At 37.4% G+C, this 13,083-nt stretch overlaps 2 protein-coding genes across 2 annotated transcripts in view; one reads left to right on the top strand and one right to left on the bottom strand.

Moving 5' to 3' along the window:
• The window catches only part of LOC146986858 (urocanate hydratase-like), a 78,755-nt gene that overhangs the window by 38,331 nt on the left and 27,341 nt on the right, over window positions 1-13,083 (top strand). The gene's annotated exons all lie outside the window — the stretch shown is intronic.
• On the bottom strand, window positions 4,991-9,729 carry arpc4 (actin related protein 2/3 complex, subunit 4). The gene is made up of 6 exons (XM_085775732.1): window positions 9,671-9,729; window positions 7,630-7,748; window positions 7,024-7,135; window positions 6,694-6,789; window positions 5,829-5,999; window positions 4,991-5,243 (listed from the first exon to the last, which is right to left on the bottom strand). Exons 1-6 carry the CDS (start codon window positions 9,671-9,673, stop codon window positions 5,238-5,240), a joined length of 507 nt encoding a protein of 168 aa, XP_085631858.1. The 5' UTR covers window positions 9,674-9,729; the 3' UTR covers window positions 4,991-5,237.

Genomic DNA, 13,083 nt, shown 5'->3' with positions numbered 1-13,083 from the left:
TGTTTTCCTTTTTCCTGCCTAAAACTCACTGGATGCGTCGTTATGTAACGTGATGATTGATGATGTTGGTCAGTCGCTCTTTTTTTCAACTAGAATTAGCCGCTGCCGATGATATCACCACGGATTTGTTACGTTCTCTCTCCAGTTGATGTCACGTGTACATTCGTTTTGCCGCTTGTAAAAGTTTTTCATGTCTTGTTAAAGGGACAACGAGGAGTTTTGGAAAGCAAAGTGTTTTCACTACATTTCCCATGAGCCTCAGCGCGCACGGTGAAATTCTTGGACCGGCGCAAGACGGACAAAAAAGGGAAAACATTTGCCAAGAATGTTTTCATTGATCAAGAATGAAAGTCGGAGGTTAGAAGACGATCAGATACCGTCGTAGATGCCAACTAGCGATCCGGCGGCGTTATTCCCATGACCCGCCGGGCAGCGTCCGGGAAACCTAAAGTAGGAAATGCTGGAGAGTCGACCACTAAATAATAATATCAAAATAACTATAAAGACAAAACGATATATTTATCGAAAATGGACCCATTAAAGCAGAAGTAAGTGATCCGGTCGTTTTGGCTAATGCTGCGTTCCAGGCAGGCTTTTGAATGAATGAATGAATGAATGAATGAAATGTGTTTATTTCGGTCAGGTCATTCAAAGTTAAAAGTCCAACAAAACAAAACAAAAATCAACTCAACTAGAAAAGAGCAGACCGAAAAGGAATAGGCTGAAGCTCTCGCTTATTTTCGCCTACCCTTCTTACATGATCAGCTTCATCAGATCACATCATTCAAAACATCAAACAGAAATAATATTGTTTTGCACAATATCCCAAAAACATAATACCATAATAGTGTCAGTTACGTCAACCACATCTCTCATATTTACCAAATACCTTTTTCTTGAACAAACGTTTGAATTCATACATTGACCGGCACATTTTCAGATCATCGTCTAGTGCATTCCATATATTTACACCCCTTACAGAAATACACTGATCTTTTATTTTAGTCCTGGACTTTGTTTTTTCCATCATACGTTTCCCTCGGAGCTCATATCTACACTCCCTTTTTTTAAACATGATTACAATTTTACAAGGTAACAAGTTGTTAAATACTTTGTACATTATCAATGCTATTTTATAATCCACTAAGGGACCGTTCGTTATTTATGGAATGGGCCACCGGAGGAAAATGGGGGGGGGTCATGTCATAATATTCTTTGTTGAGGGGTGGGTCCACTAAAAAAAAAAAGGTCAGTGAGGGGGGGTCATTCAACATTTTGTCTGGAGGACACTGCAATGCCCGCAAAAAACAAAAACAAAACAAAAACGGGACATTACAAAGCTGCAAGCACTGATGACAACGAGAGCAACGGCCCCCAAATCACAACGTTATTTTATATTGCTCAGGTCTGCCCTGAGTTGGTTTCGAACCCTTAGTCTGAGCAGCACGTACGTTCACGTTGCTTTTGTGAATTGTAAACACAGACGCCCCCTCGGTTTTAGCGTCCAGCAGTTTAGCGGCTAATTCAACAGCAGTGATGGATAACTGTACCGGAGACAACTTCATGAACTACATTTGAGGAATAAACGGCAGCTTTTACCTGACGGGAGACCGACGCCTGAGCTACGGTAGCTAACAGCTAGCTGGTTTTATCTACTTTCTCTCTCTCTCTTTCCCTCTCTTTCTTACACACACACGCACACACACACGCACACACACACACACACACACACACACACACACACACAGTTGTCTGTCATATCTGTTGTAAACCTTGTAATAATACGTTGTTGTTGAGTACGGTTCACATTATTGTTGCTTCGGTTTGAGTGTGGATTAATTGTTAATGGCTTGTTGTGTAATGTGAGCTGGTCCAAAATCGCGATTTTGTTATTGATGAGTTGGGTTTTAATAACAGCTGATAAATGGCATTGTGATGAGAAGGTGTTGCACACATGGTTGTCAAAAAGAAATAATGTAGTGTCACGCGCTACGTGATGCGATGTCACGTGTCGATGGCTGGGGGGGGGGGGGGTCATGTATCTTTTGATAAGGCTTAATGCAGGGTCATGTTAAAATTTACTGACTCCGACAGGGGTTTTTTTTGAAGAATAAAGATCGGTTTAGTATGGGTAGGATATGCATTCCCCCATATTTCTAGACAGTACGTTATGTAAGGAACAAACATTGTACAATACAGAATATACAAAGCACGCTGGTTGAGGAAACCGTAAATTACAGCTTCAAGTCACGACTTACGACTTTGTAGCGTTCCAGGCAACCCACTCGTGTTTCTCCGACCTGTTTTACCTGTGAAAGTCACTATAACGGCCACTCGTAACTTCCGACCCGTGAACTCGTACCAGATCGAACTCAACTGGTATGACTTCACAGGTCGGAAAAACACGAGTTACGAGTTGCCTTGAACGCACCATAACGTCTTGTCAGCCGATGGAGTTAGCAGCCCCCGCCCTGGATCTATTGGTCCTCGTCCCTACGTCACCACATTCAGGCGCATCCCTTGGCTGCACACACAGAGAGGACTGCCCCTTTATGCCGTTCTCTCTCCTCATTGGATAAAACTTGTAGGATACAAGGAAAGTTTTCTCCTGGGCTCAGAGCAGAGCAGAGTGACTGACAGACCCGTGTTTCAGACCAAACACTCTATGTAAGTGATTGCTGTTGGAAGATATAACTATTTAAGACTTATATTAACACAAAAATATCGCTTACTTCTGCTTTAACAAGTGGTAACGTAGATTTATCCACATTAATATGAGACTCTTTTAGAACCAAATACAAACTCCTCGTTGTCCCTTTAATTTGTTTTCTGCAATGTAAATGTGTTATGGTCATTTTATTTTGTTTTATAATCTGTAGAAATGTTTTCCAGAATGTAAATTTGTCTCAACCTTTGTGAAAGTCTTTCACATTTTGTCATTTTACTTTGCACCTCAAGGCCACCGTAGTTTTTGGACTCTGAACAGAAGATCTGAATAATATTTCCTGACTGTTGTGAAAAACAAAGACACAGAGGAGCTTCTTCACTTCCTGTTTTTCCTTATATGGTCGTAGAACGAACAAATGTGTTAAAAAAAACAACTGAATCTTGAAACATTCCCGAGGTGAAGACCAACGTCTGGAAACGTCAGACGCTTTTTCCTGTTAAATGTAGCTCGTTCTTCTTCAGAGTTTCTGTGTTTTTTATGAAATAAGATGAAAGTTTGACACTTAAAAAGCAGCTGAGTGATCGAATCAACCTGTTAACATGAGGGACTGTGTTACTGAACACACACGTTTGTTTGATGTGTAAAGAAACGTGTTAAAACAGTTTGTTGATTTTGTTTTTTTGTTTTTTGAGAACTCTATGATGATTCCTGAAATATCACAGATTTGATATTAAGTGTAAATAAGTGTATGAGAGAGAGGATGAATCCCGATGCCTTTGTTCGTCTGCAGCTGTCTCAGTGAACCTCGGATGTTTTAGGGGGAAAAGACGGAGAAACAATAAATAATAAAAAAACACAATAAAATACAAAGTAGAATGTTTTTATTCATCTTCACGTACATCAACTGTAACGATCCATCTACTAAAGGGTTAATGACTCTGTGCACTACCACGACTCTACGACGACTACAGGTTGATTGCCTTCATGGGTTTTTTTTCTTTTGTTGTAACAAAACATAGCAAAATGAAATTTATGTGCATATAATATATATAATATATATGTATTTAAAAAAATTAAATTATCTGAAAACATCCACATCCCCCTGTGCTCACTAATACTGATGACTAACATCTGTTTTTATTTTTTAAAGGACCTGCCCGACCTTTTCTACTGTTTCTAGAGCCGTGGTTCCCAACCTGAGGCCGAAACACTTTATGATCTATTCTGATCGATCACTGTGATGAGACAATAACAGGAGGTTTAATCTTGATTATTGAACATTAACCTAACCTAATTAATATTAGGTATGGAAGCGTGTTGCATTCACTTTGCTCTGTTTTTTGGGGTAATTTTGTTTCTGACTTAATGAGATTTCAAAATCCCGCGAGAAGATCCCACCTGTAAGTCACATGAGGACTGATTTCAAAATAAAGGCGCTACTGTACATCAGACTGCTCTGATACTGAACAGTTCCCCTTCAGACTGACAGTCCTCCACCTCACTGGTATTAACAGATAGTTTCCTTTTAATATTAATCCAAATTAACAGTTTATTCTGAAATGCTACATCAGACTGCTCTGATATTTGGCCGATATGTTTTTCGGCCTTTTGTACTATATCACTTTTAAATTAATGTTGCACTGTATTTTAACTTATATCTAGGTTGCTCCTTTGTCGTGTATATTCGTTGTCTAGACATTGCAGGATATATTTTATCATATATTTTCCTCTTTGTATTCTATTTATTTTCCTTAACTAATTTATTTTCCTCTGGAGCGGCCTGGCCGAATAATTTCCTTTTGGATGAATAAAGTTATATCTATCGATCTATCTATCTATATTAATTTATTTACCTTTATTTAACCAGGAAATCCCATTGATATTTTCTGAGTGAGTCTCTCTGAGGTGGAGTTCTGTAATAACAGGTTGTTTCCTCTCAATATCAATCTGAATTTACAGAGGACACAGTGAAAATAAGAAAGATGAGTGGGCTTTTCCTTTGAAAATCTACATCACCGTACAAAGGTCACCTTTATTTTGAAATCAGTCCTTACACACTTTTCCTGTAGTAGCACAAAACAACGCCGGGGATTGCTTGAGTTTTTAAATGGAGCTTATATACATACAGCAAAGTGGAGGCTGACTTGACTGCAGCGGTTGAACGTTACTTGAAGGTGGGAGCTTCTAGCGGGGTTTTGAAATCTCATTGAGTCAAAAATATATATATAAAATGACTCCAAAAAACAGAAAAACTATGACACAGTAAAACAGGGAAATAATTTACTCAGAAAAACAGCTTCTTTTTCTCCATGTGAATGCGAAACGCCTCCGTCGGTGGGAACCACGGCTGAAAGCAGATTTTAATCCGGTCTGGTCTGAATCTTCATTATATACAAACGTCAATATTCTTGAGCACAGGGGCGTTTTTTATTTTTTTAAGGTTTAAGGGCAGAACCTCATTGGCCAGTTCGTGTTCGTCTTCACTTCCTCTGTCGTCGTCGTCTCCGCTCCGCTCCGCGAACACGGCGACGACCTGAAGACGGGAACAACAGGAATGTGGTCGTTCGCCTCAGAACTGCAGGAGACAAAGGAGAACAGGAGAAAAAATATTACTATTAGAATAATACATTTTACATATTGAAAAACTATTTTAGTACAAACTGAAGCAGAATCAAAGCTCTGGTCACTTCAATAAAATCATTTCGTTTTGGAATCACTTGGAAAAAAAAGACAAAAAACGCTGCTTTTTTTGGAGCAAATTTTTCTGTTTTTCAAGGTACTTTTTTCTTGTGTTTTTCTGAATTAACAAGATACTCTTCAAAATCCCACCTGCAAGTAACATCAACCTGAGCTTCAACTTTGTTTTGTGGTGTTATTTCAGAATAAAAGCCTAAAAGACTGCTCTGATATTTTCTGAGTTCTGTAATAACAAGTCGTCTCCTCTCAATATCAATCTGAATTTAGATAATAAGAAACACTAGTGGACTTTTCCTTTTAAAATCTACATCACCTTGCAACTTCGACTGTATTTTTCGAAGTGGAGCATTTTACATATGATGGATCTGACAGATTTAATAGATCGTTGATATGATTGTGACTCAGGAAAACAGGAAAAAATCCTCTGAAAGTAAAAGTGATGGGAAAATAAAGGAGGACGTACGTTCTTGAGGAACTCCTCGGCGACGATTCGAGCTCTGGCGTTGACCGACAGCTTCATCTCGCTGATCTCTTTGTCGATCTCCTCCATGAAGTGGATGACGAAGTCGACCAGTTTGTGTTTGTACATCTGCTCCGTGTGGAAGTTGGTGATGAGGAAACTGATGTCGTAGCCCTGCAGAGACAAGAGAAGGGAGGATTTAATGACCAAACATTAGGATTAAAGATGAAATGTTTTGTTTTCTGCTGCTAATAATTCATATTAACAAGTTATTTTATATGTTATTTAAATTCAGGTTCCTGTGATTTCTTTTAAACTTATTTTCTATTAAATACATCATTAGACAATTCTCATTGTCTCAAAGTCCTGATTGTCCAGTGGTGACGGTGCTGTCCTCTTCCTGGTTTCTATAATCAATCCATTTTTCCCCATTTTTCATTAAATTAAATGAAAATTAAACAGTAATTTCAATTTATGTGTCAGTTTTTCCATAAATAACAAATATCTCAGGTTCCTGGGACTTTATTTGTGAATCAAAGCTGCACTCTCTCAGCGTCAGACAGTGAAACATTAAAACACAACGATAAAAACATAAAACTATAAAAACAAATAAGTTAAATTGCTCCGGCGCTTTATCAGAAAGGTTCAACAAGGATTAAACACCAATAAAAAACTATAATTTACATAAAGAAACCTTAAATAAAACAATAAACAGACTGTGAATAAACAGATAAAAGAGATCTGATGCAAATTTGCAGCTTTAACCGTTTGTTTGCCAGAGCGACAGCAGCAGAGAAAGGGGGCGGGGCCACCTGAGGCTCAGCGACCAATCAGCTGTGAGCAGCGAGCGGCTGCAGGTGTCACTCACCTCCACCGGTTTCCTCCTCAGGATGAAGAAGTTCTCCGCTCTCATCATCATGAAGCGCATGAACTTGTGACACAGAATCTTCTCGATCTCGTCGGCCTGAAGCAGAAACAGAAACAGCTTTTATTAGGTTTTTATTCTAAATTTGTTTTAAATTGAGTTCTTAATCTTCCTTGTATTGTTTCTATTTATTATTATATGATCCATGATTAACTAGATTGTATTTTGGTCGACTGAGGTTGTTTTTTAAATGTGCTTTATAAATAAACTGTGATTTGCGTTGAGTTATTTAAATTAAACAACATTAAACCAGTGTGTGTTCATGTGACCGACCTGCTTGACGGCGATGCTGACTCGGACCGAGTTGATGGAGCCTTCGATCAGAACCTTCTCCTTGTCGTTACGGCTGATGATGACGGGCTGCAGCAGCAGCTCTTTGCTGCTCCTGAACACACACACACACAACCACAAACAGTTAACTTTAAGTTTTTAATCTTTAATCTTCATGTTCTGCTCCGATTCTTAAAGAGGAACTATTCTGTTTCATTTCATTTCATTTATTATTCATTCCAATCCTGGGATTGTTAAGGAGCAGGATGAAGAAAATGTATGACAATATACAAAGACAAATAAAAAATAAGATCCACAACCAATAGAAAACCTTCCATCACAACATGTTTCTATATAAATTTCCCACCTCTTTCTTATAAACCCTCTTAAACTGAAAAACATTTGAATTTATTAAAAACTCTCCAAACTGGAGCGTTTGCAGCGACTCAGAGCTCCTGACACTTCAACACACTCCGACCTCATGATACGACACCTCCACGTCCTCCAGAACAAGTATAAACGTCTGAATAAAGCTGGAAAAGCAGAATAACAGATATATGTATATATATATAGATCCTCTTTAATCTTCCTGCTGTGCTCCGTCCTCACCTGACCTCCACCTCAGGCTTGTTGTGTCTCTCTACCACCTGAGAGGAGAAGTTCTCCAGACAGAGCGCGGCCTGCAGGGTGGCTCGCACCGCGTTCAGGTACGGACGCAACGTCGCCGTCTAGAGGAGGGAGAAACCAGGAGAGTTATTCATCTGAAAATGAGCTGTTTGTGCTGTTTTCTGTGATGTTTTTTTGTTTCTTAAACATCTTTTAAACATCCAGACCTGATCTGATCTGATCTGTTCTGGCTGTTTAAATAAATAAAAAAAAGCAAATATACAGCACATTAGTCAAATACATTGTGAATATTTTTCCATGTTTCAAATTTAAAATTCAAACTTCAGATTTTATTTAAATTATCCAGTAGTTGGGTAAAGTTCTTCATTTGTGGAATAATCAAAAGTTTACTTTATCACTATAATGGTTCACAAACCAGGTGCAAAATATAAATCAATAAATAAATGTTTATATAGCCTACCTACATTTCCCCTAGAAAATGTGTTAGTTAAGGTGGTGTGTGGGGGTGGGTGGGTTAAGGAACAGCCATGACACACCACCAGATGCCGCTGTTTGGACTTTTATTTTAATACGTTCTGCAGAGAAGGGAGACTAGTGTCGGACACGGTTTGGAATGAAAGGGAGAAAACATGACAGAGTAACACGGCGAATATCGCTAGTATATAGTTGTTGGGGTTTTTTTTGAAGACGTTAGTTTAGGCGGCAGCCGAGCGCTGTGGGAAACCCTGTTTGTTTGACCAGTTAGAATTGAATTTAAATCACATTTTGTTCCTGAATCCACCAAACTGGATCAAAGTTTTCCTGATCCGACTAAAAAGTTCTGCACAAACTGAGGGTTTGATCCAGATTAAAACCAAGACTGGATCACATGATCTGGTTTTAGTTTAAAAAAACAACACATTTTCAAGATTTGATCCATGATCCATGATCCAAAATCTGATCAGATTACTGTTGAACAATCAGATCATCATCTGTCTAATGTTCCAGTTTGAGCTGTGAACTGGTGAGAAACTGGTGATAAGATAAAATACACACTAAAGAGGAACTGGTGGTAAATTAACTGTAGTCGCCGACATTTTTATATAAGTCAGTCAGGTGATGTCATCATAATTTCAATTTCCTGTTATTGTCATCGAGTATTAAAGCACAACGACACTGAACTGCATCTCTCCCTGATGATTTAAAGAGATAAAAGAATTATACAAAGAGTAATTTAAGAGATAACATATTAACATATCACATATCAACATGTGGATAGGGAACAGAAACTGTTGCTCCTGGTTACCGGACACAACTTCCTCATTCTGAGCTCTGACAGGTTTATTATCAATACATTATATCAATTATTAACAGACAAACTGAGGAATGCAAAACATTTTACAATATGTGCACTGATTTAAAGAGGTTTAATTGTGTTATTACTGTTGATATATCTGCTGTATGTTTGCATTATGCCTTTAATAAAACCCAATAATAGGCCTAATAGGTTTAAAATGAAATGAATAAAAACACTGATCAGAGTGGAGCTGCACCACAGGAAACACTGACAGCACCGTGTTCATCTGTACAATCAGATTATTGATTATTTATTTTCAATCTGAAGATCGAAGCATGATAAAAAATAAAATAAAAATAAACTAAAACCTGCTCATGTTTCTTATCCAGCTGCTGCAGCATCAACAACAGACTCAGTTCACCTCTGTATTTAACATTACACACTCGTTACTAAGCAAGTGCTCCAACCAGCCTCGTGTACCACGATAATTATATATTATGTAATAATAATAATAGAAATAATAATGAACATATTGTTAATTCTGTTTGAGTGAAACCTGCAGTGAGCCTGGAGCTAACAGTTAGCCTGGGAGCTAACCAGCTGCTGCGGATGAAAACGGAGACAAAACCCGAGCTGCTCTTTAATAAACCGACACAGTTCAGCTCCTCGGGCCGGAACAGACCGGTTCTAACCAGATATAACCCGTGTAAATGTTTAAATGTTGTGTTAAAGTCAGGTTTCTCTCACCATTTCTCTGTGTCAGGAGGAGAAGCGGCTGGGCTGAAGGCGGAAGTAGCTGCTTCTTCCTGAACAAACCGGAAGTCCGCCGTGACGTCATCGAGAGTGATTCTCAATCTCAGGAAATATTTTATTAACCCTATTTGGAAATGTAAATATACCATTATTAATATACCAATATACCCGTAAACTGTGGATAGATATTTGTAGATTTATTTTAGATAATATCTTTAAAGAGTTTTTTAAAGAGTGACATTTCAGTTGAAAAAGAATATTACTTCATTATGTCATTATAATTCTTGCAAAGTTTTACATCCACAAATGTAAATTTGCTGAAAGTGAAACCTCTTTATTGTGTTTTTATTTAAGAACTGGAGTTGTATTTCAAGTCAATATCTTCTGCTAAAAACAAGAAAGTTATCAAAACTATGAGACTTAATTCAATCTAATTTTTCTTTGCTCGTGGCCCCTGGCATATATTTATTTCTATTTATTTATGCATTCATTTTCTATGTAATTTTTTGTTTTTCAGTTATTATTAATGTAATGTTTACCCTGTTGTTTCTATGATTACTGCACTATATATGTTTTGTAAATGAGTGATAAATAAACATGAATAAAGAAGCTGAAGGAAAGATTTTTCAAAAAGCACGTAAATATTATAAATCTATGATCAATGTAACCAGACTACAGTGAAAGAAAAGAAAAGTACAACAGTTCAAACACATACAGCTCAGTGATAGAATAGAACAGAATAGAGTAAAAAAAGAAAGATAAAATTACTTAGGCTGCAATATTATAAATAGAAACAAAGAAATAGTAACTAAATCTGTATAAAATAACAGAGACCTAAAACATCTTTACAGTAACTCAGTTAGTGACGTTCTAGAAGTTATTGATGTTTAATAAACCAAACAAACTCATTTTATTGACAGGAAGCCTCTAACTTTAACTCCAGTGTAAATAATCTAAACTCAGTTCTCTGGAGTTTGGAGCGGTGACCTGAGTTTTAATCAGATTCTGGCCGAGTTGGTTCACACCCACTTCTATTTTTAGGTCTGATGAGGAAAAGCAGCAGGACAGGTAGGAAAAGCACCTGTTCACCAGCCAGGTGACACTCATCTGGTATGTAAAACACTTTGGGTCAACGCCCGTTGTTTTTAAACGTGCTCTAGAAATAAAGTTGACTTGACTTGATCACATCTGCTGGGATGTCGAGTTTTAAAACGAAACTGAAAGAAGCTGTGACTCGTCATGAAATTACGTTGAACTCTCTACAACCTCGTCTCAGGACTTTTGTCATTTTACTTTTTTATTCCTAAGGTCAGAACAGAAATGGGGAAGAAAGCTTTTAGAGTTTCTGCTCCAAGTACAAGGAGCATTTTGCAGTCAGAGTTCAAACTCCAAAGTCTGGTATCTCTGAATGTATTTAAGTCCATGATACATTTTGACTAATCTTGTAAATTCTTTTATCTAATCCTGAAAATTCAATTGTTATTTGTATTCTATTTGTATTTTGTCTATGATTAATGTGACGATGTGTTGAAACTTTATGTGCTGCCATCTTGGCCTGGTCTCTCTTGCAAAAGAGATCCTGGATCTCAATGGGACAAATCTGGTTAAATAAATGTTATAATAATAATAAAAATGTTAATTATGTTGAATAACTTCATTTAATGCTTCATGTACCTCTTCTATAATCATGTTAAAACATTTAATTTCAATGACTTCATGTAATTCTTTTGTGAAAATGCTGTATTAATTGTATCAATTTGATTTAAGAATAGTCTTCATTTCAATGAAGACTAATGGGGATCCAAAAGAAACAATAAAGTGTTTTCATGTCAAAACAGAGTTTCACTCGACACGAATAAAGTTTCATATGACTTCAAACTGTGGAGCAAAACTATCAGTGTCTATAAGTTTAACTTTCTTCTTCCTATACACCATTCTGTGTGTGTGTGTGTGGTTAGGTTTACCTGAAGAAACCCCGAGTCTGACGGAGCTGTCTGTCCTTTCCTTCTCAGTCTGATCATGTTGAAGCAGAAATAATTCTTCCCCAGGTTGATCTTCTCAGCAGGATGTTAGGAGATGTGTGTTAATCAGCAGCTGTTGGTGGTAAAAGCTGCTACGAGTTGAAATATCCACTGAATAAACTTTTCCTGTGAGGAGTGAGGAGCCATCACGAGACTGTTTTTACATTTCATTTTCAGCCGACTGCTTTTAAATAGAATGAAAATAAAACACTGAACAACAAACAACCACTTCCTCAAAGGCTAATATTAAAAGAAAGTGATGTTAAATTCAAAATAAAAAGACGACCGCATCCTGAACCCAGCACTTTTAACCTTTTAACACACCTTTTATTCATATATTTATGTTTATGTATTTTACTTCAGAGTTTTGTGATCTGTGTTGTTTTCTCTCCAATGATTGTCATGTTTTTTCTTTTCTTTTCTTCTCCCTTTGCTGCTGCTTGTGACATTTTAAATTTCCCCTTGGGGATTAACACAGTAAAGTATTCTATCTATCTATCTATCTATCTATCTATCTATCTATCTATCTATCTATCTATCTAATAAAACTCTGTCAGTGATTCTTACTACGACTGCAGTCGTGTTACTTTTTGGCTTTTTACTAGTCATCAGCCACGAGCTCAACTCAGAGTGAACATATACTAACTCAGATCAGCTGTTCTGGATCTTAAAACTCAAGAGTTCAGGGTTAAAGGGACAACAAGGAGTTTCTATTTGGTTATAAAAAAGTCTCATATTAATGTGGATGAATCTACGTTACCACTTGTTAATGGGCCCATTTTAGATAAATATATGGTTTTGTCTCTATGGTTATTTTGTTATTATTTGAATTTATTAAAGGATAGCCCCTTGAGATGCAGCATCTCATTTTCAAGGGGGTCCCTGAACAAACATATACATAGAACACACAACATCAACAATACACTACATTACATTGTAGACATACATAACATGACAATACAACAAATACAGACATCTTGCTCACACACTCCCACATACCACCTCTACCCCCATAAATTTAACAAACAGAATAGAAATATTAAATAACATAGTAGGAATAATATTATTAGTGGTGGTGGAAATGCTGGGCGAGCCGACCAGCGTTTCCTTACTTTCGGTTTCGTGGCGAGTCATGAGAATAACGCCGCCGAATCTCCGTTTATGGTGGGAACTACGACGGTATGTGATCGTCTTCCAACCTCTGACTTTAATTCTTGATGAATGAAAACATGAGTCTGTCTTGCACCGGTCAAAGAATTTCACGGTGCGGAGGCTCATAAATGTAGTGTGGAAACACTTCACTTTTCCAAAACTCCTCGTTGTCCCTTTAAGCTCAGAGTTTGAACCGTCTTTCTGGTGGAATACCCCTCTGAACAGCAGGTGGTT

The sequence above is a fragment of the Trachurus japonicus genome, chromosome 5 (genome assembly GCF_045865225.1).
Source record: "Trachurus japonicus isolate A0001 chromosome 5, Traja_1.0".
In the NCBI taxonomy this organism is placed as follows: Eukaryota; Metazoa; Chordata; class Actinopteri; order Carangiformes; family Carangidae; genus Trachurus; species Trachurus japonicus.
The sequence above is the reverse complement of the archived record's forward strand: the minus strand, read 5'-3'. Positions and strand labels throughout refer to the sequence as shown.